At 41.7% G+C, this 24,951-nt stretch overlaps 1 protein-coding gene across 9 annotated transcripts in view; it reads left to right on the top strand.

Annotated features, from left to right (window-relative positions):
• Positions 1-24,951, top strand: part of DOCK10 (dedicator of cytokinesis 10) — a 156,154-nt gene that overhangs the window by 3,197 nt on the left and 128,006 nt on the right. For 4 of the 9 annotated variants that reach the window (XM_054074351.1, XM_054074353.1, XM_054074352.1 and 1 more), the window contains exon 1: positions 24,066-24,353. The exons of 2 other annotated variants lie outside the window; for them this stretch is intronic. In XM_054074351.1, coding sequence (XP_053930326.1) covers positions 24,189-24,353 — 165 coding nt within the window. In that variant the 5' untranslated portion in view covers positions 24,066-24,188. Of the gene's footprint in view, positions 1-3,679; positions 3,799-24,064; positions 24,354-24,951 lie in introns of those variants that run through there. 3 more of the 9 variants (XM_054074360.1, XM_054074359.1, XM_054074361.1) reach the window with 3 other exon arrangements.

Here is a 24,951-nt window from a genome sequence, read left to right as displayed (position 1 = left end):
CTTGTGCTGGATTTCAACAGGGGTTTTGGTGCAGTGTCATAGGGAAATGCAGGCAGATCTGCAGAGATGGTCGTTTAGAGATACTGAAGTGAAGAAGTGAAGACACCAGGCCAGATTCTGGTTTCATTTACTCTGCACAGTGGGAGCAGTTGGGGACTTCCAGATGTTAACATTTTATTCACCAGCAGGCACAATGGTTCTGAAGTCTGGGTTGCTTGCTGCGTTGAATATGTACGGCTCTGGGAAACTTCATTTGAAGTTACCATCTTTTTACCATGCTTTTCTGGGTTGCTGGCAATGTTGCCTGTGAAAGGCAAGTTTTTATAAAATACTTTGTGCTGAGAGCTCATGTCAGGGTACAAAGCTGTTATCTTCAGGATTAAATCTTTTCTAGCTACATCAACCAAGAACAAGCAGAGTTAACCATTGTGTCCTGGCTAACATGAGATCTCTTGGCAGCTGTAACCAGGATTGCTGATTGTCCATAGCCAGGTTTGGGGCTGCCGCGTGGAGCTGTGATGTTCTGTGCTGGGCAGGGATTGTTGCTTCTGCTTCCATAAAACAGAATGCCGAGGCTAGCAGGTCTGTTGGGGCGTGTTTTCCAGGGCAGCTCATCTGGCCTGTATGCCTTAGACACCAAGGATGCTGGAGTGGAGCAGCCATTGTGGTAAAGCTGTTGTGTTGCTGTGTAGAAAAGCCCCATAAGAGCTGAAGTTTCTGTCTGAGCTTGTACTGACTTTTTTTTCATAGCAGAAGTGAATATTCTTGTAGAAGAAGGAAATCCGGTGTAATCAGTGAGGTGCATTGGTTCTTATTGCATCTGGCTCTGAGTGGATCAGCTTATTATATTCCAGTTATACTAAACTGGACTTGAGTCATAGTGTCCTGAAAGTTGGCACAGCTGCTGTCAAGAGTCTGTGAATAACTGGCTGCTACAAAGGAGGGAGGATGTAAAGTGTGAAGAATTAAGCCTCTGGTACTGGTTTTGTGTGTGTCCTGTAGTGAATTGCAGCTGGGGCACTGGCAGTATTTGTAACAGCACCTGTAGTCATTTGTGTCTTAGAAAATTGGGAAGAGCCTAGAGAGCAAATGCCCATTTTGGCACAAACTGTCTTAGGGAAAAGTCGAGTGTTGTGTTATGGATCCCTTTACTGTCTTCAAATATACTGCTTTTTAGTTTGTATACTTTCCCTTTCCTTTTGCTTATATTTATTCATGCAATACAGGAAAATCAGTTACTAGAATTCAGCACAAAAATCTGTTTAGAGAAAGGAAAGCATTACTTTAATCAGGGGAAAGGGGATGGCAGAAGTAAGGATGTTTATTGCTTGGTATTGTATTGTGTAAGAGAGGAATTTCTTGTGCCTTGAGAGACAGAAAGTGGCAATGAGAAGGTTGTAGGGTGGAATATAGGGTGTGTTGGTAGGGGGTAGGAGCTGCAGTGTTTGGGCACAAGTTACACATTCTGTGTTGATCACCCAACTCTTCAGCAGGAGGAGGGGCGGTACTAGCAGGTGTTAGTGGTGTGTGGCAGTGCTTCAGGTTGTTTCCCTAAGAGCCCAGCTAAGCTTTCGCATAGAAAAGCAACTGACCAAACTAATCCGTGAAACAGATATAGCATCATCTAGAGAAGGTAAATAATTCATTGCATTTTGAAACCTTGTTGTGAAATTCTTTGTCTGTTCTAATAGGAAAGGCTTGTTTGAAAGTTGCTGTGTGAACACCCGCTGCAGCTGAATAGCTGCGCACAAGGGAGGGAAATTGGTGTTGCTGCTGCTTGGTTTGGGTCCGGAGCTGTGGCAGTAATTCACTGGAAGTTTTTAAAACAGGTATGGACTAGTCAGCACTCCTAGAAATCAGCTTGATAGCTGCTTAGCTAGTACTAAACTTCATGTTATGCCGTTGTTTCCAGAGCTCAATTAATTTGGCTAAGTATTGCTGGCTGAGGTACTCATCCTTTAGGTAAAGTATTGTAACACTGCTTTGATAAAAGAACTGCGGGGGGTCTCGCTCCTCATCTCTCTTCCGTACTTAAACAAGTTAACAGCAGTCTGGAATTGGGCTGTTGCTCCATGTGTCTTTTTTTTGGCAGCAGTTTCTTTCCATCACGCTGCAGCCAAGCACAGAGAGTTGTGGTGTCTGATGACCTCGTACTGGCTGTCTCTTTCTAGTGGAAGGCTGTATTACATGGCTTTCTCTTCCCCACAAAATGGGTTTCTCTCCTTGTCTCTTTACCTGGGACCACTGTGATTCCTCCCTGAAAGAACAGATTCCATTTTTCACCTATGTGCAATTTACGTGGTCTGTTCTTGACAAATAACCAAGTTTCTCTATTGTAGTTGTGTATTTCTGCTTTTGGGTACGTTATGAACTGTTGGTGGTTTGGTTTCTTTTCTGACTCCAGTAGTGTGGTGTAGGTTCTCAAGAAGAGTTACGTATATTGTTCACAGCCTTCCAGAGAGCACCCACTGCTTTGGTGCCCTGGATAATAACAGCTGAGCTTTGACTGTGCTTATCCTATAGGATCGTATTGTATGGCCTTTTCTCATTACATGGTTGTGCTTGAATTGGAATTCCATGTTGAGAACCAGGCCAATGAATGAAGCAACACCGAAAACTTAATTTGTTGAGAAGGTACAGTTTTAACTGAGCTCTTTCAGAGACAGAACCTGTACTGTGTAAGACTCCTTTCTTCTGAGGATATTTTGATGTTTACTTCTTGTCCAGGGAGACCCAAGTAAGTCACCTATACAGACAGGGAATAATATACCCTGGTGCTGGCAATAAACCGTGTGGTTGTAGGTACATGCAGGTTCTTTACAGGCCAGCTGCCAGATTTTTCCAATTTCCCTGCAGACAACTGAATGTATTGACTCTTGGTTTTGTTTTCCCTTTGGTTAAGGTCAAGGCGATAGGCTGGTGAAGTGATCTTAAAAGCATGTGCATAGAGTGAAAGCCTTGTCCCCTTTTGGTGGCTGAGGAGAGAGTTTATTCATGGCAGAGACATAAGGGGATATTATCTCTGGTTCAGAGCTGGTAGTTCTGCTTTTGCAGCCGTTCCATTTGAGATAAGTTTCAGTTTGCTCAGGGCGGGCAACTTATCAGGCAAGCTTAGCATGTCAGCAACCTTCTACAAATGCAGTGTGATATTGAAGTATTAAACATTGTAGATGTTTGCATTTTACCTGTGAACCTTGTTTGTGAATCTGTGTTCCAAAATTTTTCTTAAATTAACAGGCTGTGCAACTTCCCCTTGCTGTTCAAAGACAAGACCCGCTTTATTTGCCAGTAGTCTTCTTTCTGGGCAAATTTTTTGTTTTGTTTTGAAGTGTCTTGACAAGTAATTTTGTAGCTGTTCTTCAGTTGGGGTGTCCTAAGGATGCTTGCAGTGGTGTGGCCCTGGCGAGGATCTGATAGTTTTCAGCTGGCTGCTGGAGCCCAGATGTAAGGGCAAACCCAGCAAAGGGCACAGGCAAGAATGCACCACTTGCACATTCTCCAGCTGCTGGCTCCCTCCTCTGCAGGCAGACAAAAGGCCAAAGTCTTCTCCTGAGTAATTCTAGGAACTTCATCTGAGACTGGTGCTGGGCATTAAATTGATGCGTCAGTGAGGAAAAGGAGATAAGAGAAGAGAGTCTGAGAGAAGGTTGAGGCAGAGAAGGGGAAAAACCGTTTAGAAAGAAGTAAACACTGGAGAAAATGGGGGAAAAGAGGAAAGACTTTGTGGGGAAAGAAAGACTGCAGAAGATGGTAAAACGAAGGAAAGAAATGAAGAGAGCAGCAAGAAAGACTCGTCAGGTTGGTGAATAATTTGTGCAAATAAGCCCTTAATATGCAACCCCGATCGGTCATTTAGTAGATAGGGAGATGTAGGTACTTAGGTTTAAATGTAGAGCTTTTACTCGTCTTGAATCTGTCACTTGACTGACTCTTTGTTTTAAATTCATGGGAAGTGAGTCAGCTTGAGTAACTCGAAATGCTCTCAGTTTATAGAAGCTGCCTTAACATTTTTTTCCCCTTGATTACAAGGTTAAATAAGGGATCTGGGGAGGGACAGAATGAACAGCAGTAGAAAAGAGGAGAATCTGCAAAATTAAGCCTTTGTTGCCTTTGGAGGAGGACAGCTGCACAGAGAGAAGGTTTAATATTGTTGTGGTTTATAGCAGGCAGTTCTGCAGCACATATGTGACTTCCAGAAGTCAAAACATGTTTGTAACTTTTCTAGCACAAGGTCAAAAGGCTATGAAATAGTGACACAGATGCGATTATTACACAAATAACAAAGATGGATTTACTGTGCCTGTAAGGTTTCCAGTTTAGGGTTGCTTGCATTTCACAGAACTCAACAGTAATTTTCTGAAGCTGGATTATATTTGCTGCCTGTTTTATCCTAACTGTATATTCTTATATTAGCAAATGCCAACTTTATCCCTGGTTTTGTTGATAAGAAAAACAAAACACTAGGAGCTAACTGTCCAAGGTCACGCAATACTAAAAGCCTTAGAAGAATTGTCCCCGAGTCCATCCCCATCATGGGCTGTCCTCGCCGGTGGCTGAATGGCTTACCTGGCTGTTAAGACTGTTTCTTAGTCTGCCCCACTGCTCTCTTTGCTGACATGGGCAAATGTTTCCCTCACCTGTAAAATGTAGGGAAATTGAGAGCTGCTTGGCTTGGTGTAAATGACTGCTGCTCACGTTGGCCCTTTCTGGGCAGCAAACAGGCTCTAAATAGCAATGTAATAAGAGGGCACCAAGCTTCATTAGTGCTAACTAGTAATGTGTGTCGGTTAAGCCTTTCGGAGCCCTTCTGTTATAAGAGAAACTTAGGATGATTTTTCTTCTTTTTATTTCCCACACCTCCCCTCTCCTTTGTATTTCTAGATTGGGCTCACAATGCGGTGGTCTATTATTTTTTTTTCCCTTCACGTCAAAGACACAATTACAACCCAAACATATTGCTTAAATATGTTTTCAGTAGATTTGTTGTCATTTCTGATACTATTCCTTGCCCTGATAGACATACACAAGAGGTCTAGATTGCTTTTTTTCTGCTTAAATTTTACCCAGTGCTTTGCAAATACAGGGAGAGAGTTCCCTTGGAGCACTGGGGGGGCACTGCGCAGCCTCTCCTCCGCAGCTTGGACTCGGGGAGTTCCCATCCAGCCTCTTCACTTGGGTGCTGCAATGCTGCTTTTCAGATAGAACCTAAACAGCACGTTTTGGAACACAATGTAATGTTTTGAGATGACATAATGTGCTTTAAACTCATGTAAAAATACATCAGATGAGAAAATCTGAACACATTTGTGACTTGTGCAGGTTCACAATGTGCAGACAGCAGTGTGAACTGTAGCTATAGTCCTTAAGATCCCAGGCAATGTATAGGGAAGTGGAGATGGATGCCTTCTTCCAACAGGAGTCTCCTGCTGCCTCTGTGGAACAAGGTTTCATCTATGCAGACTACAAAAAAAAGTTCAAAAATTGGGAAAAATACACTATATTACATTTTCAATTACTCATTTTAATTACATTTTAAATTAATTCATTAATAATTAACAGTTAGCTTAATACTAGATTTTCTTCCCAATATTCCTGTTGTGATGGTATATGTGCTGGTATGGAAATTTAGTTAGCTATTAACATTGTGGCGATTTTCTTAATTCTGAATGAAGTCCTCCACCTCTGACTTACGTTGTGTGGAGGAATTCCAAGGCAATTCTATCATTGACTCTGAAATGAGGTTTTCAGCTTTGAGAGTAACTTGGTTGACTTAAAGCAAACATGATGCTAGCTTACTTTGACATGTTGACCTAAATGAAATGGTGTAGATATAATGAAATTTAATGAATGCTACAGAGTTGGATACGATAAAGGGGGGAAAATAAGCTTCTTTTTTTTTTAGTAAGTGTTACTATTTATCAACAAGAGTAGTACAGAAATATTCTCTGAAACTAGAATTAGTAGGTATATTTAGCATTTCAAAAAGGAAAAAGAAATCTTTGTATATTGTCTGTGCTTTTGGTTAACTATAGTGGATTTTAAACTTAAATGCATTTTTTGCCCATGTGTGTTTTCCGCTACTTGTATCCACTTCTGCAACTGTGAGGAGGCATCACGATGTGTGTCAGCTGACTTTGAAGCGTGTACTTCTAATTTATAGGCAAGAATGAAATTCTGGACTCCAAAGTGTTTCCTAACACGTGCCTCTGCTTTTGCCAGGACTAAGTTAAAGGCTCACCACGTGGGGAGCACAATGGCTCTGCAAGGACAAGACCTAGATACATCTTTTATCCCAAAGGCATCTGGAAAACTTCAACTATGGGTTAAATCTGCCTGTGTTTGAATGCAAGTTCCTCAGTGTTCTTTGTTCTAGATTGGTGTTGTTTTTTTCTTTTTCTGGGGGTAGAAGTTGGCATGGTTTGAAGAAAATATACTTCTAGAGTGTGAGAAGTTTCTCCTGGGATTTGAGTTTTTGCCAGGCTCTCAGACAATTTTAAGGGATTTGTAAACCTTACTGGATTTCAAATCCTTTCCTCTCCACTCAAATTCTTCTGCCTTGCAAGAAGGTTACTCATTAAAATTCAAGCCAAAGTTTTCTCTTTTGCATGAATTAGATGAATTGTTTAAGAGCCGCAGGTGATTACAGGCAGTTTTCCTGTGACACCTTTGCTAATTTCTTTATATTTCTTCTTGATATCAGTATCGATTCCTCTTCCCTTTCTCTCTCCTGGTCCATACTTCTACATTTGCTCTTTGACTAGAATTAATGCAACGCAGGACCAGTACAAAGTTTATCACTTGAAAGCTTTGAGGTATAGCCTAGCTGGATTTAACACGGGCCCTGTGATGCTGGGCACAAGTTCTGCTTTTCTCACACCATCCTATTTCTTGTCCTAGTCCTCCTCCCTCCTGCCCATCAGCTGTTTCTCTCCTGATCCCTTTCTGCCACAGACTTTCTCTCTGTTGTTTCATATGTCCAGTTTATATTGGATTTTTAGACAGACCCTCTCCACTGTGTGGATGGTTTCAGACTCTAAAAGAAGTTTCATCTCTCTGTTTTCAGTGCAGCCTCTTCTACTTCCTCTCAGCTTTAATACCAGCATCATCCACCTCTCTTTCTGGAGCCTGAAAGTTAGTGTCCTTGGGTGATACTGGACTTGTTTCATTATTGATATCTATGATGGCATCATTTGGAATTAAATGTTTGTAGCATGTTTATACTGGTTGCTAGTTGTGCAAGTGTTTGCCAGACAGTGGGATCGGGGGAGAAATTGGGGACCTCCTACTCCCTTGTGGGGTGTCTAAGCAGGAGCAAGTGTCTTCATTCTGGCCCTTGCAGGCTCCTGACTCCTCACTGGAAGTGTGTCGTTGCTGCAGCTGGGAGGTGGGGGGAATGAGCACCTTGGGGTACTCTGTTTTGTAGATAGTGTCCCCTAAGCTGTAGGACAGAACAAGGATTCTGGGAGAAGGGACGTGAGGAGAAGGAAGGGGAGGACTGCTGCGGTATCTTCTGGCCACAGTGGCATGTAACAGCCTCATTGGCTTCTAACCCCAAAACTAGTTTTTCCATCCTTTTCTTCTGCTGTGAGACACTTGTTTTTTTTCTTCCTTATCCTCTCTCCACCCGCTGCCTCCTAGCCCTCTTAGCCCTGTGCAAGCTCTGGCAGCCCTGGTGGAGAGTCCAATCCAAAAAGTCAGCAGGGCAGAAAAAGGAAAAGCTGCTTATTCCCAGATGTTGCGTAAAATGTATGTGCAGTTTGAGGGAGGGAAGGATGCCAGTCCTCCATATTCCTCTTCTCTCCCTTTTGGAAGGAAATACCGCACTCTTTTCCATGCTATGAGTAAGTGCAGGAGAAAGTATTGAGAGGTTGTTGAGTCTTTCAGTGTGAAAGTGATGGGCTGAAGTCAGCCTGGGGGCTATTGGTTGCACTGTGCTGGTTTAGATAATAAGTCATCTTTGCAGTCTGTCCCGTGAAAGAGCTTTCTCCATTCCTATGCAAGTACCATGGCACATGCCAGGCTCAATGTCTTATTAGGAATGCCTTCATTGCGTTTCACAGGCCATAAATTTGCTCATGTTATTTGTAGCAATATCAGTCGCTATGGAACATCGAAATGCCTTTTTCCTGGCTGCTTCTTTATTTTTTCCTTTTTTGTGAGAAGAGCCTCAAAAGTGGTCTCAAGTCTCAAAAGTGGTTCAGGGGCCAAAACTTGGCCATCCTGGGGATGGAACTGTTTAATGGCTTTCAATTTTTAAGCGATGCTGAACAAAATACTGGAAAGTGCATGTTACAGAACAACTGTGCGTTGACAGGGAGAGACCTTGGGAAAACATGTCCTGGCTCACACCTCTGATTCTGCGTGCAGAGAGAAAGGGAGTGATGAGTAAGTATTAAAAACAGTAACAAGCAGACTTTGATATTTATTCCAGAATATCATGTGGTCCCTATCTTTTGTATTCACATATTTGCAATGCATACTAAAGTATGTGCTGAGCTCATGTCTCCATTGTCAGCATATAGGCACACTTTTTTTCCTTCCATTCATGTGTGGCAGGTGGACTTCCAGCAGCGGATAAAGAGCAGTTACAGTCACAAAGCAGAAGTGAAATATCATATACAGTTCTCATCTGAAAGCAAGTTACCAAAAAGCATCTGCTTGTTCCAAAGCTCACATCTCACTTTAAGCATCAGTTGCCTTTTACAGGAGTAAGAGTTGTTTTTCCTCTTTGAGCTGTGTGATTATACAGTACTTCTGTTCTGCTGACACCATTTCATTAAACAGCTAAAATCACAAACACTGATGGAAACTAAGTCATAGAACATTAAGTAGAATTGAATGATACTGGCCACTTCAGTGCTGCATGAATTTATCCTCGTATCTTCCCCAGAAACAATAAGAACTGTTTTGGAGGTTAGTAAGAAGAATTTAACAAATTCAGGAGATACATGAGAAGAAATAAATCTCTCTTTCTGGTCAAGTAATAAACTGCGATTTAAGAACAACATTAGGAAATCTGTAATAAAAAAAAATTGCCGTCTAGGTAGGTAACTTTTCTTCACATGTCTTCTGAAACCTTTTACTCGGTACAGCAGCATCCACGTGTTGCTGTAGAGTTTGAAAAGAATTGGAGCTTATGAAACACAGCAAATTAGCGTGGTTTAAATCTGTCCATTTTGGCAATGGGAGAACATGAGATGACTTGTTTTATGTAGGAATAATAGCTCCAACTTGCTGTGGATGTTAACAATAAAATACATTTTGGCTTCTATGTTTCCTTTTTCCAGAAAGTGTAAGGGATTAACCATTTGCAGATGGGTTTCAGGTGGAATTTACAAGTTACTTGTATTGCAATAAGCAGGATGAGCAGCAGTACAGCGGGACGCAATAACTGATGTGCCACGATATAAGGTTTATCTCCTTTTTTCTTTTTAAAGTTGTTCTTGTCATGGGAACCCTCTAAATTGTCCAGGCATGGCCTGTATGTTGCATTTAAACATTGTCTTCCTCTCATTTCCCACTGCCTGCTTTGCTACCCTTATCCCTTCCAGTCCTCAGTCCTTGTTTTTGTGTCTTTCTCCCACTTGTCTCTGAGGCTCTATTAATGGCCTTCTGTATGCAGGCAAAGTATGTCAGTGGTCTGCCAGGCGCCCTATCTTTGTTTGCAATCCTCATCATCCTAAACTCCACTTCTTCCAGGAATTCTCCTTGCCAGTTTTTCTGACTGATAATCTCTCTGCTCCTTCTCTTTACTGAACAGCTATCCAGTCTTATTTAGTCTAGCCGTGCCCTGTACTGTCAATGTAAACTCTTTGGGTTTGGTAATAAGCTTCTCTCCTAGCTAGTATAGAGTTTTACATTAAAGAGATAGTTTTGTGTAGGTAATTGCTATTTGAATGACTTTTCATTACATAAAATAGAATTCAAATAATAAGTAGTGACTCTTCCTGAAATAAGAACCTCTACTATGCCTATTTCCCTTAAGAATTTCTGTTATCAGTGGTTCACTGCATTGTGGAAGACAACACAGTGTCTCGGTGTGTGAATATATCAATGGATTTATATGTATTTTTTAATACACTTAAGTAAATAGGAAGTGGCAAGGGCTGACATCTGTCTGCTTGGAATAATGTGGCGTGTGTATTTTTGGGGATTTTCAGCAGAGATACTTGGCATTTAAATTCCGTGCTGGATGGATACAGAGATGTGCTAGAACGAGCTATAAGGCCTATTATACTCGGTCTTTGTGTCCCGAGCCTTTGAGTTTCTGTTTACTACCACTGGTTCCCAGTGTGTTTTAAGAGCCAAACTCCTAATTCTAAAGGACCTGGCAGGGATTCAGATTTGAAAATGTGAGTTTCTTTATTTTGGGGAAGTGTTTCTGTAATAATGAATGGGAGTCAGCAAATTACTTGTAATTGGAGCTTGAAAAGCTGAGGTCTAAAACCTGTGTGCTGCAGCAGTGAGGGGTTGCTTCTTAATGTGGCAGCTCACCCACGGCTCCAGCTGCTGTAACTGGGTCTAACATCACCCCAACAGCACCTGTTGAATCCATCTTGCATAGTTTGTATTGCAGTTGGTAACCCTCGATTGTGTTACCGAAGCAGAGGTGAAGGCTCAAGTGCTTTAAGACTGGTGATAAAAGGAACAGCAGCAAAGTGGACCTTGCCATTTTGCCCTGAAAAAAGCAGCTGCAGTTTTATAAAAGGACATGTATCAACTGACTGCTGGCAGTTAAAAGGATGAAATGTTTAGAAAAAATAAGTCCTTGTATGTGTGGTTATACATAGTTTAAAGTACAAGACTTAAAGGAGTTAAAACTAAAGAAATTATAAGAAATCTGAGTCTTCTCTCTCACTTGTCTCCTTTTTTTTTTTCTCCCTCCCCATCCTCCCTCCCTCTTTATATATTTGGAGGTTTGAATCGGTGTAACTAGATAGCTACAGTACTTAGGTATATAATACTAAATGGGAATATTTAGAGACAAGAAGGTAATCTTTCTCCCTGACTGTCAGTGATGGCTGTTAAGTATGAGCTTTTGGATCATTAATACCTGGAAACTTTGTTTTACTATTGCTATTTGAAAGCCTATAATATATTTGAATGCCTATTTCTGTTTCTTTTGCTGTGCTTTGGGGTGCGTGAGGGGGTGTGTGTGTGAAGAAAAGGAATATGCAGCTTATGATTTCATCAATTAATTGCTGTTAATATATATAGGGCAAAAAAGATAAGGGAAAATGCTAGTGGTCTGATTCTGTGCCTCAGCTCCAGGTGATCCCTGTAACCAGTGTGTCAAATAGATCCTGTTATCATCTGCTAACAAGGCCAATTTTAAAATTGGAGAACAAACTTTATGAGAGGCAGGTGAAGGATCTGGAGATGTTTAGCCTGGAGAAGAGGAGGCTGAGAGGAGGTCTTATCACTGACTGCAACCGTCTCAAAGGAGATTGTAGCAAGGTAGGTGTTGGTCTCTTCTCCCAAGTAACAAGTGATAGGATGAGAGGAAATGGCTTCAAGTTGTGCCTGTGCAGGTTCAGATTAGATATCAGGAAAAATGTCTTTACTGAAAGGGCTCTCAGGCACTGGCAGAGGCTGCCCAGGGGGGTGGTGGAGTCCCCATCCCTGGAGGGATTTAACAGATGGGTAGATGAAGCGCTCAGGGATGTGGTTTAGTAATGGACAGGTACAGTTGGACTCAATCTCAAAGGTCTTTTCCAACCAAGCAATTTTATGATTCTATGAAAATAGTGTTCTCTGTCTTAAGGGTAAAGAAATAAAAACTGAACAATGGCCAAGGAATAAAACTCTCTCATTACTATTATCAGGGGCTCAGCTTCGGGGTTGTTTTCTTTTAGTGATTTTGTGTCTGTAAGGTAACAGTAGTAAAAGCTAGCAAAATGCAAGTGCTAACGGTAGGTCTGCTTTTAGACAGTTGGGCAGGAAACACTATTTCCTGATCTGTTTGCTGTTCCGTTGACTTTCTCATAAATATTAACCTATCTGGGGCTTCAACATTTGTTGCTACAGTGGGCAAGACAATGTCCATAACAACCAAATTTAAATCTCTTTGTCACTTTAAATTGGTTGAGTAGATTCTGGTTAAAAAAAAAAAAAAAAAAAGAATTCCCCATTAATTCTTTTGATTGTGGTGTAACATCTTCAGCTTTATACCTGTACATTCAAGCTTGAAAGCAGGCTTGCACTTACTTTTAAAGTATGGGTTCACGTTGGTGTGGTTTGCTCTTCTGGAACAGGTTAGAGTTTCCAGAAGTTGTCATAGTTAGGTGCTGGGTTCCTCTGCACTCCTAAGTCAAATAACAATTGTAGTTCCATTTGATGATGTGCTTCCCAGATCACCACATGAATCTACGTGTGGAGCAAGCTGATGATGCTCTCTGTTACTTTATTAAGATGAATTGTACCTTCGTCCCTTGAAACCCTAGGGAGGTGCTGTCTACAGTGCATTAGATGCAACAGTATAAAGATGGAGGTAAACTTCCCTTAACCTTTCACTGTGCCTGCTTCCCTTGGCTTGGAAGTTGTATGAACACTGGTTCAACAGGGATGTCTTTACTTAGGGCAGTTCCTCCTACCAGGGTGCAGCACTGTTTCATGGCGGGCATTCAAGCTTGTGGGTTTTTCAATTCAGATGCCGTTACCTGAGATTTAAAAGCCAGAGGGTGCTGCTCCATAGAGTTGATAAGCTTCTTACAGGGTGGAAGACAAAATTCTCCCTTGAAATGCTGTGGCTTTCATTTCCCCGTGCTATGCATGCTACTGACAGTCCGTTCTAGTGCTCTCTTTGGGAAATTGCCAACCTGATCTTTTGTGATGAGTAGTCACGTTGAATTTAGCATTACCACATCAAGGAAAGACACTTACTGAGAGTAATTGCAACCAAGTCTGCCCTTATGCCTGACAGTGTGTGTTTAGTTGTGTGTATGTGCCTTTATTTAGATGTAATTGTTCCTAATTAGTTTAGCTGCTTGACGAAAGCAAAAGTGACAGCAAGGTGAGAGCTCTTCTGTTGGCTGCAACTCTGTGTTGCCATGAAGTCATTATAACATTACATATAAAGTGATAAATGATTGTTAACTTCTGACTTGAATGTAATCAAGGCACTAATTTTATGTTGGAGTAAATTTCAACAGAAATGAACTGTTGCTATCTCTTAATTCTGTGAATATTTTATGGGAAAATTGAGAATATTTGTCCTTGATGTGAAAGAGGGATATGTTAAAAGGGAATCTGTTTGCGTCATCGTGTAGTCACTTGACTATCTCATGCTGCAATGAAAGCTTTGGCAGGGTAGACAACCAGAGTGTTTATGTCCTTAAAAATAACAATAAAAAAAATCTTTAGGGTTAAAGTTCCTAAGGGTACTCTGACATATTGAAATTGCTTACATGTGCATTTTTCAGCTGGAGTTACTTAAGTAATGTAAGCCTGTTGCATGCTCAGCTGCCAGCAGAAGAACGAGAGGGTGGTCCAGGAAGTTGGTCATCTAGCTAAAAATCTAATTACATCTTCAGCACAATTAGAGAACCGATTGCTTTCTTGAAATAAGTGGGTACATTTGTAAGTGTAAATAATTATAATTTCATGAAAAGCAATATCTGGCTGCTTTGGGTTTTTTTGTTTCTTACTGGGGGTGAAAAGTCCTTGAAGACTAAATAGAGAAGAGGTCAATACTTGGGTGCTACCTAAAATTACAATGATCCCTTGGAAGTTTATTTGAGGTGTGTAATAATAAAATAGAGAATTACATCGCTTCTGTTATAAACTATATAAATTCTTTTTTTTAGTTCTGAAATGGTTCTACCAGAAGGTGAATTTTTAATAAATATCAGTTAATTAAAAAAAAAGTGAGATATGATTAAAACTTGAAGAAAAACAAATGACTTGTAACTAGACATTTGAGTCGGTGAGAATGAGAACTCTTTGTACATATGTGTATTTAGCTCATAGTTTCTACTCGTGTTTTAATCTCTTTTGGAGTTCAGTATTAATCCTTCAAAACCCACATGTTACTAATCAAAATAGTCGTCTCCTCAAGATTTTTCCCTGAAATACCAACCAGAAGACATGTTTTTAGAGACGGTGTTACAGCTTAAAAAATACAGACCAAGCAACTTAGAGTTGAGTTAGTTTTGCTGGTTTTTTTCATTTAGTTAAATAAAGAGCCTTGTGGATGTGAGTGTTAATTGATACCAGCAACACAGGTTTGTCAGTTTTGGGGTTTGTATAATTTACTTTTCTTCTGGACTTCAAGTAAAAGAAAGGGAGTGAAACCCTGACAAGAAACATGAAATGAAAAACACATGTTGCGCAGAAAAGCGGTCCAGGGGACAGAACGTCACAATGCTGCTTATTAGATGCTAAAATAGCTGTTACTGAGTTTGATATAGTGAGCACGTTATTGTGGGGTGAAAAAAGCAAAAACAAGATCATTTTTTAAAAGCGCAGGATGCTTGGGTTTTGTTGTTTTGTTTTGCCTTTTACGGTGCTTTTCCTTCCCATGGTGATAAGGGCAAAACTGTGGTTTTCAGGCACTTCTGTAGGTGGGGCGTGAGAGGTAGTGGAGGAGCTGGGAATGAGGTGTTCCAGGTGTATCCTTTCTGAAGGGGCTACAGCAATCCTCCGAGGACTGTTGAGCTGAGAACTTTGGGGTTATTGCCTGCCATTACATGGGTCGTCTCCTTGCTCCATTATGCAGCTTGGACTTTCTGTCTAGTGTAAAAGGAGGGGGGATGTGAGCCTCTTTGAAGTTCCAGGTTTGCTAAGAAAGGAAAGGTTTTGGGACTAATTGACTCCCTGTTGTAATCAAGAGTATAACTGCTGTACGTTAGTAGCTGGAACTACCTACCCACAGATCCCATTTCTGGGAAATGACTTGTCTTGTGGAGGCTGAAGTTTATGCCAATTGGATTCTGTGTAGGTGGACTTCTGTGTAGAAATTCATTATTTGCCCTTTGTGTTTTAGCTTCGGGAATGTCACGGTTAGGACACGCATGACATAATCAAATGGGAAAAGGCTGCTTTTTTTTGCTCCTGCTGGTCCTGTCAGGTTTGGGTTTCTTTTTTTGAGCAATGTTTGAAAAACAAAACAAACAAAAAGCTTAAGACCCTTCCTTAATATTTATAGCCTGAAAAACTTTGGGATTCCTGATTCTTAGCTGTTTTATTTTGGGAGACACTGTCATTGGATTCTGGGCACTGTTAAGAAAAAAGGATCTGAAGCCACATTGTTATACTGCTAGTGGAAGTAATCCATATTCTTCTCCTGGTATCTTTCCTGTTGAATAAAAGGATACATCTGCAGCTACTCAATCTGGGGAGGTGGGGTGATGGGACATAGGCACAGGTTTTGCTGGTCCCTGTATGTACAAATTTTACTTTGTTTTCTTTTCTTACTTTATCCACATTGTGCCTCATTTTCCATTTTGCAGCTGTAGAAGCTTATGCTCAGAAATTGAATGAGATTGTTCTTTTTGGTTCCTTGCTCCTGGCTGAAGTCTTTGAGTATGGAGCCTGCCTCGAAGTCTAATTGCCTTGAAATAATAAGCGGGGATTATATATCTACTCAGAGTTGGAAGAAGACTGGAGCCTCTCTTGCTGTTTCTACTTAGGTTAGAAGAGGAGCCTTAGGCAAAGTGTAATTGCATGGCCCAGATGGCGAGTTTACAGCCTTTTGGTTTTGTCTTTGTGTTGGCCTTTGGCTTAGTTGGGTGGTGTGCCCCCAAGACAGGGCACAAATTCAGGGCACAAGACAGGCTCTGGGTTGCTAGGCTGAATAATCTGTGTTCTAATATAGTCATGGAATAATTTGATTTGGAAGGAACTTCTGAAAGTTGTCAAGTCCAGCTCCAAGGCAGTCCAATTAAATAAGTTCAGGCTCTTGTCCAGCCAAGTGCTGACACTCTCCAAGGATGGACATCCCAGAGTCTGTATTGATGCCTTCTTCCAATGTTTGAACACCCTTCATGGTGAAAAACTTACTGTATTTAATAGCCTTGTTGTAAATTCTGTTCACTGTGTCTAATCCCCTGGCAGTGTATCTCCAAGAAGATTTGGTCTTCTCCATATCCTACTGTGAGGTAGGGTGTAAACCAGCAAGATTTCCTATCAACCTTCATTTCTCGAAGGTGGACAAATGTATTTTTCTCAGCATTTCCTCGGCCATTGTGACCTTCAGACTCACTCTATCTTGATGACTTTTCACAGCACTTGATCCAGTGTGTCTGTGGACTTCTACTGGGTATCTGAAAACCAGGCACATTAGGTATTCTCTTCAGCACATTCATTCTTTGGTCATGTTAGGAGGTCTTATCTGCAACTTTATTTCCTCTTCATGGTGGTCATACCTGTTCATGTATGTGATGTCCTCTGAGGGTATACATGTAATTGCTATTAAATGTAGTAGTACAAGTACTTCTTTTGCTAGAGATACCTTGCATTATATCCAGGACTACATTGAGCTCTGCTATGCTGGTGTCATGTCAGTAGTTGATGATCATTTTGGCACTGGCCATTACTTCCAGCCCTTCTCCCTTTATTTTTGGCTGCTGAACTCCCAGCTTGCAGTAGAAATTCTTATCTTGAAGGCATTTCATGTTTTGAATTAAAAATTTATTAAATTACCCTGGAATGCTTTAGGCAGCTGAATTCCTGGCTCCCTGGGACAGTCCATCATTCTTGTGAAGGAGTTTGGAAAGGGGTTTCTTGGCTTCCAAAATCCAAAAGCCACCTGTGATGAGCATGTGCAGAGCCAGGTGGGATTTGCTGCCGATCTCTGTCATGTGTGTAGTCTGACTCAGAGAAGGTGTTGGATGCTACTCTTGTCCCGTCAGTCTGGCTTCTGAGAGAGAGAGGAAGGATACCAAAACTGGGAGGCAGCAGATGAGCCAGTTCAACCTCTCTGGCCTGCAGGGAAAAAATGTTTGGGTTTTGTTGTTTTTTTCTTTTTCAATGCAGACAAATAAAAGCTATGCTCAGCCCTCAGGTGGTTATTTTAATTGCTGACACACTAAAGAATGGAAGACTCTGTTGGAAAGCTGTGACCTAAGTGGAGATACTGTCAAAGTTAACTATCTGTGCATAAAACACAGTGATGTGCTTGGGGGTAAAAGGTATTGCAATGCCTGGTAGAGACTGAGACCGCAGATCTGCAAAGCTGATGAAATTCTCTGTGTGAACTTCAGTGTTCCAGGGAAGGAGACAGAATAGTGAGAAGTCTTCTGTCTTCTCCATCTTGCTTGTGGTCATTTCTCAGCATGTGCTATATGGGCTGCCACCAAGTGCCACACTCCAGTTCTCTAGATATTTTTGCCCTGTGCTTGTTTGCAGTCAAGAATCCTGCTTCCCGAGCTTCCCTAGTAAGGCCTGCGTTGGTGATGGTCTTGTGTAAGCGGTTAGAATTTGTGGTTAGGAAACATTAAAGAGAGTTCATTTATCATAATTAAATTCCTACCTCGGATTTTAAGGCATGTGCATTTTTTTCTGCTTAAGTGAGTTGCTTGAAAAGTAAAGAAGCCTGCGAGTAGATAGGAGCAGGCTGAGAGAGACCCTCCTTTGCAAGGTCTCTTGTGAACTGAAAAAAATAATTATCTGTTTCAAAGAGTTACAGTGAGAAAGCTTTCTGGTTATGGAGCAGTTCTGGTTTTTTGTTATCTGTTCTTAGCTGGGTTGTAAGTCAAAAGATGTCATTGGCTTGGCCTGGAGGCACACTGGAATAAGAAATGCATTTTCTAGCAAGATACCACTGTCCTAAAATTCTGCTTTACTCCAGATTTGGATGGTGTCTTTTTGAAAGTAACTCTAGTCTCCTTGTATCTGTTCCTGCGTTGTATTTCTAGCCTACATTTGAACAGAAATACTAATTTTGTATTGTGGCAAGCTGTGGCTGTTAAAGAAATGGAGACTAGGTTGCACATCCTGAAGATGAGGTGTCAGCAACACAGGTTTTTATGGCTCTTGTCCAAAGTTTGTTCATGTCAGTGAGAGCTTTTGTGGTGTTTTGATAGGCTTTTGATCATATTTTAAAGGAGAAGGACTAGTTCATTAAAGCACTGTGCTATTCAAACCGTATTCAGGGCATTTAACATAGAGAATATTTCTGTACAAATGCACCTCATCCAAACCCGCATGTTATTCTTAAAACCTCATTAGCAAGTGATGACTTATCTTGGAGCCATGCAGAGAACAGACTGAGGGATGTTCCTCCCCGGTCTCCAAAGCTACTTGTTTCTCTTCCCAGTATTTCCTTAAGTGGCAGGGATAGTGCCAGGGCAGCAAATGGAGAATGCTTTTGTGTGGGAGCAGTAGCTTTCTGTGTAGTTGTGTGTATTTCATCCCTTAAAATTGGTTTGCAAAACATCTAAACATAGGTATTTGGAGTTTTTTCATCTCATGGAAATCTTGGACGCTGACAAGGCAACTGACCATATCCTGGGCTACATTAAAAGAAGCATGGTCAGCAGATCAAGGGGGGTGATTCTCCCCTTCTACTCCACTCTTATGAGACCCCCACTAAGAGTCCTGTGTCCAGTTCTGGAATCCCTAACATAAGGAGGATATGGAACCATTGGAATGGGTTCAGAGGAGGCCACAAAGACGATCAGAGGAATGGACAACTTCTGCTATGAGGACAGGCTGAGAGAGTTGGGGTTGTTCAGCCCGGAGAAGGCTCTGGGGAGACCGTTGAGCAACTTCCAGTACCTGAAGGAGGCTACAAGAAAGCTGAGGAGAGGTGACTTTTTACAGGGACATGGAGTGGTAGGACAAGGGGGAATGGCTTTAAATTGGAAGAGGGAAGATTTAAATTAGACATTAGGAAAAAATTCTTGATGATGAGGGTGGTGAGACACTGGCACAGGTTGCCCAGGGGAGTGGTAGCCGCCCCATCCCTGGAGGTGTTCAAGGCTGGGTTGGATGGGGTGTTGAGCAGCCTGATCCAGTGGGAGGTGTCCCACGGCAGGGGGGTTGGAACTGCATGATCTTTAAGGTCTCTTCCAACGCAAACCATTTTCTGATTCTGTGATCAGTTGTACTCCATTACAGCTGTGAGATCTGTTGCAACAAATAATGCTGGTGTTTAAACAGGCTAGTGTGACTTGGTTGGGTTTTTTTTCCCCCTCCATGCCAGTTTTGGTTTCAGATTCTCTCCCACTGGGTTAGTGAAATGGAAGTCTTCTGGAAGCAGGACCAGCTGCTGATAATGCTATTTCAGGGGGTTGTGTGCAAGGTGAATGTGGATCTTTTGGGAAGAAGGTATTAGTTTGCTGTTGGTTCTTTTTGAGGACCAGTGGGGTAGTGCCTGTTTTTTTTTCTGCTGTTGCTTATTTGCATAATCTTTGCTTTACAACTAAGGCTGGGCACACACTTTTAACCTCTGGTGAAAATTCTCCCCAGTTTATCTTAGCACAGGTTTTTATTTAAGACTGCCAGGGAAAGTTTGGATTTTGAAAGGTCCAGTTAATTCTTCTCCAGTTTTATGGGATAATAAATGTTCTTTTTGAAAAAACAAACAAACAAATATTTGCTTTTAAAGTTAAGTAGTTATTTTTCCTACTGTGAAGTGAAATATGTATTTTTCCTGTTGCATGTTTAAGAAAACCACAAGAACAGTTTTAGCTGCTGTTTGTTATTTAGTGCTACATCCAGAAGCCACAAAAGTGCATAGAAATAAAGATGTTTTCATCACTGCCTATAGAATGTGGTTAGCCCATTTTATTTAATTTTTTCACCAGACAAGAACATGAAAGAGCAAAGCAACATTCAGAAGAGAAAGGTGTCATGAGCACATGCAGCCACGAGGAGTCTGTTTCTGCGGTTAACAGCCTTTTTTTTTTCCCCTCCATGAACGTACGTGATGGTTTCCGTTTTCAGCAGGTAAAGTCAAGAAGCAGCAGAGCTGTAGGAGTGTGTTTTGCGGTGTGAGCTCCGTGAGTTTGCATGGAGATGCTTTTAGAGCAGATGCAAGTTCTCGTAGCCTGCTCCATCGTTCGGTGCCACATGTAGCACTGTGCTGCAGAGGCACTTCTTTGTTTTTAAAGGTAAGTCTGTGCATAACTTGTCATTCAATTTGAACCATGCAATATTTTGACAGTTTAGATAGCAATCCTAATCCTGCAGCTCTTCCTTTGGGCTCTTTCCTAGTTGTGATGATGAACACAGAACTCATTTTTAACGGTTTTGGATAGCACAGTTACTTTTTATTTATTTTTTTTTAAAGTAAGAGAGGATTTATAAATGCAGTCTATGCATTTAATCTATGTTACTTGTCATACCCAGCGAGGAGAGCAGTCTGGCGGTGACTTTCTTTTGTGTACTACTCCCTAGAGGGTGCCATACACTCACTTTCTGCAGTCCGTTTGCTCTGTAGCCAGGTGACAGTGCTGCAGGTTTGTAGCAGTACTGGGAAGGCATCTGCTGAATTGTGAATGCTAGTGTACTTGCGTTGCTTGCTGCTGTAAGGTGATGGAGAATGAGCTGGTTGAACGATTTAAGCCCTTCTTGTACAGTTATAAGCATATGCTGCTTATTAGGGAGTTTGCGCTGACGGTGACTCAGTAAGTTTAAGAACCGTTTGTGTTGGTCAAGGGTAGCTTTATGAGAAGGAATACAGTTTAAAGATGAAAAAGCTGTGTCTCATTCAGGAACTGTACTGACCAGGTATTGCAATAAATGCCTGCTTTCCCAAGTCACTAAAGGAGCAACTTGTAGAAGCTAAAGACATACAAAGCCTGTGTACTTCTGTCTCTTCTCGTTAGTTCTAGCAAGACCCTTGGGCCTGCTCTGCTGATGGAGACCTTGGTGGTTCTTTTTGACTTTTAATGTGGTGTGCTAAAAAGTTATGAAATACGAGTGTTAGAAAATGTTTGCATCCTTTTCTGCAAGATTTCTACACAGTTGCAGGAATATTATGGAAGAGGGGGGTATCCCAGTGCTTGGAAGATTGAGGTGTTTACTCTGGTGCAGACCTCTTGCTGAGACCATTTACTACTTCAGGCCCTAGCTGCCCATTTGTAGACCTGGCATTTCTTTCACTTGGAAGCTGAGGCTGGATGACGGAGAGCTACTAGCTCGAGGATCCAGATGCCTCTGAACTCTGCTTTCTTATCACAGGCTTTTATAAGACATGGCAAGCATGACCCACTTCTGCTTTTGCACAGCTTTGTTGCTGCACAGACCTTCGAGTTGCCAAGGACTGGGTCACTGAAGCCATGTGAGTTCAAACAACTGCCTTACTTCTCCCTTGTTTTAATGATTTTTTTTTAATTGGAGTATCATCAGTTGTCTGCTTCCCAGCCTGCTCCTGTAAACTACCCTGCTGGTGTTGCACAGCTGCTTAGCGTAGCTGAAATGAGTGGTGGTCAAGAATGGAGCGAGGGTGGGCGGTAGGTGGCTTCCAGTGTTGATATTACTTAGCCCAGAGCTGCTGCCAAAATCTTCGTAATGGGGAATTAAGGAATTGCTTGCACAAAGGAGTATTTTGCTTCCCAGGGGGTTTCAGTGAATTCAGCTTCTGGATTAAAGTGCTAATTAACACAAAATAATGCTTAATGCTTCGCTGTAAGAGTAAATAACACTGTTGATAGTTGGTATATAAGCATTATGTATGCTAATGAGACCCCTACATTTGAAAAACAAAGCTATTGATACTTTGTGTGTCCAGGCATTTTTAGTGGGATGGGAGGTTTTCCTTCCAATGGTAGCTCATGCTTCTGTAAGATTTCTTTAAAGGAGAGGATTTTTTTAGCACTTCAGTGGTGTCTTTTCCCATTAGCCATTTTTCAGTTCTTGAATTTTGATCAAGGCCTGGGGGCTACTTTTAGCTGGCTTTGGCTTGTTAGTTCACTTGTTTTCAAACTGTCATTTTTCTTGCCAAAGACATGAAATGCCAAGATTATGTCATTCCTTCTTGTAGCTAATAATAGCCACAAATAGTTGTAATGAAGTCACTTGTGCCACTGTCAGGGAATAGTTTGATCCAAAGACCACTGAAATGAATGAGATTCTTCACTGAGAGCAAAGCGACGCTTTGAGCCCAGCCCTGGGATGCTGTTCCTTGTACGAGCACTTGCGCGTGCGTATGTGACAGTGTTGGGCTGTGCTGCGGACACCAATTTCATACGAAATCCCTGCCAGCTCTCCCCGCTGAACATTGGTGAGTAGAAGAAGATGCTTTACAGGCAGACAGGAGATGCATTCACAGCCCCTGAGGTAGCAGAGCAGTTGCTGTTAACAGCCAGCAACAGACATTATCCAGCCCCATATTGCTGCTGCTGGAGTTGGAGTAGGAATGTAGGTCTCCCAGCTGCCAAGTGCATCTTTTGTGTGGCCAAGGCATCAGTCACGGTTCCGGACTAGGCATGGGACTGATAAAAATGTAAGCAAAGGCAGCAACAGTAGGCGGGATTGCAGATTTGGTGGAGAAATTACCCACTGCGCTCTTATAATCACATTAGAAAAGTCAAACTGATAAGCATGATATGAGACCCCCCTCCGTAAGGCGTGCAGGTACCTAGGCAGGCACATCATGTAAGCGTGTGAAGCCTTTGCCCAGTGAGTTCCACAGAGGAAGAGCCGGGTAGGTGCATTGGCAGAGCTGTGGGTGACTTTGTGTGGTGCCTGCTTGACTCTTTTCCGTGTACATTCAAAGCAGCTTACTCCAAAGGGACAAAGAATCGCAATGAGTTTGTTGCTTTCAAAGGACAAATTTAAAGGGTTTAGGTTTTCTGGCAAATGCTTTAATTAAAATGATGATGTCTTTTGCCAGATCGCTGAGCAATTAAGCCCTAATCAAGCCCAGAAGAAATCAGTGTAATTCCTGACTGAGATTGTTAGAAGCAGTATTATTTACGAAAATCTCATTAACAGACATTATAAAGTTGCTTATGCCCCCATGGGAATTGATGCCAAAGCTTTCATGGCCTTCATTAGAAATCAGTGCAAGGTAAATATGGTTTTGGGTGCACGTGTAATAAAGTTATCCGTATTAGCCTCTCTGGAAACCTGATTGGAAATTCTTAGTTTTCCTAATGCATAAGAGAAATCCATTTTCTGTTGATATTTTTAGTTCTAACTTCCTGTCCAGCGCTATTACCTTACACTCTCTACCATTAGCGCTTGCTGTGTTTCCAGGTCAGTCATGTGATTGCGAAGCATCCCTGCCTGCTTTTTGAATGACTTGTCAGGCAGGAGCCAGAAAGGCAAGTTGTTACTGCTGACTGCCGGCAGCTGCTTCTCTTTTCCTGGATCCTGATGGATACAACACTAAAATGCTTTCCTCTTACCCCTCTGGGAAGGTTATTGGTGTTTGGTTCAGTGCAAGACCCTCTTAGCAGAGACCCTGCTCCACACAAGCCTCCTATGGAGCTGTAAAAAATGTGTTACTCTGCAGAAAGCACGCGTGTGTGGGAACACACAACAACTCCACTATTGAAAGGCGTTTCAGAGCTGCACACTGCTGTTCCTCATTGAGCCATGGCTATTTTAGCATGAGCCGGACAAAGCAATCCAGATTTCTGCATTTCTTTTTTACCACTTGTTACATTTACAACTCAAATGAGCTTGCTGGGTTTCAGAAAATTGCGAGCAGCAAAAAGATTACAGCCCAAATCCCTCAGTGAGCTCAAATATGTCTCTCTTTTGTGGCAAAACACCCCAAGGCAAAGTATTTTAAAAACAGCAGTGCTGATAATGAGAGCTATTAACTTTCCAGATGTTTGCTATTTTGCTACATATGACTTTTAAAAAAAAGGTATTTAAACTGATCCTACCAGTTGTTGTGGATGCCTCTCTGTGTGTGTGTGTGTTTAATGAACAGCTGGATCTTTTGAACTGGGAATTTTAATACTTTCAGTTCCATGAAACTGGAATCGGAGGCGGCAGCTGATTGTACAAGAGAGCGCGTTTTCTCATGTGAATTCAGAAGCAGAGAGGGAGGGAGAGAGAGAGAAAAAAAGCATTGTAATATTGCGTGTGTTTCAGTTTCAGTGGATCAAATCTTTCCTCTATCTGCATCCAAGCTATTTGGTTGTGATCAGATGATCAGAGCTCAAGGAAGCGATTGGAGAGCGAGCTGGCTGCAGCTGCACTGTAGGCTGTTTTCAGGGACAAGGAGCCACTGTTTTTCAAACATAGCATAAACATAGAAGTTATTTTGTAGGCTTCAGGATGCAGATATGGGTTGTGCTGCCAGCATTGTTCTGCTCCAAGCCTTTCGTTCTGTGGTACAGAGGAACTGTCCACATATCTGCAGGCGACGACGGCAAGAGGAGTTGTCACATGAAATTCTGCCGCTGGATAGCGATGATGAAATGAGCAGACCCAGGACTCTCATCATAATGGTACGGTAAACGTTAATCGGCAGAGAGAGGTGACAGAATTATTATTACAGATATTATGGGATTATTTTTTCCTTTAAGTATGTATTCGTAGAGAGAGAGAGAGCTCGGACAGGCTATTTGTCACTGTAGGTTTGCTGGCAGATTTGCTGTCTTGTCAAACAGAGCTGAAATGTTACTTTGTAGGTGAAGATGTGAGCTATGCATAAGCTATATATAATGTAAATGTTTTGTTATTTAATTGTTGGCGGGATTTGTTGCTATTTGCAAGACAGCTCTGGAGCCGGTAAATGTGGTTATGTTTTATTTTGGACTTGGAATTCCAAACAGCAGACAGCTTGGGAAATATTTACTAAGTCTGTTCATCATAAAAGCAAAAACAAATCTAAAAGCCAAACAAAACAAACCCCTTCTACTTTCACCTAGGATGCAATTGGATTTTATATCTTGTATGCAAGTAAACTCCTGTATCTCTTTGCTGCAAACTGTTTGCAGCAGTAAAATGTTTGCTGTTTCACTGCTTTCTGGTTTAGTGAGTTGCCTCTGACCCCTAATGAAGGGAGACTTAAAATACTCTTGGGTTTTGAGTCTATTTCTGTCT

Source organism: Cuculus canorus, chromosome 9 (assembly GCF_017976375.1).
Source record: "Cuculus canorus isolate bCucCan1 chromosome 9, bCucCan1.pri, whole genome shotgun sequence".
Lineage (NCBI taxonomy): Eukaryota > Metazoa > Chordata > Aves > Cuculiformes > Cuculidae > Cuculus > Cuculus canorus.
This window is presented reverse-complemented; position numbering and strand designations above follow the sequence as displayed.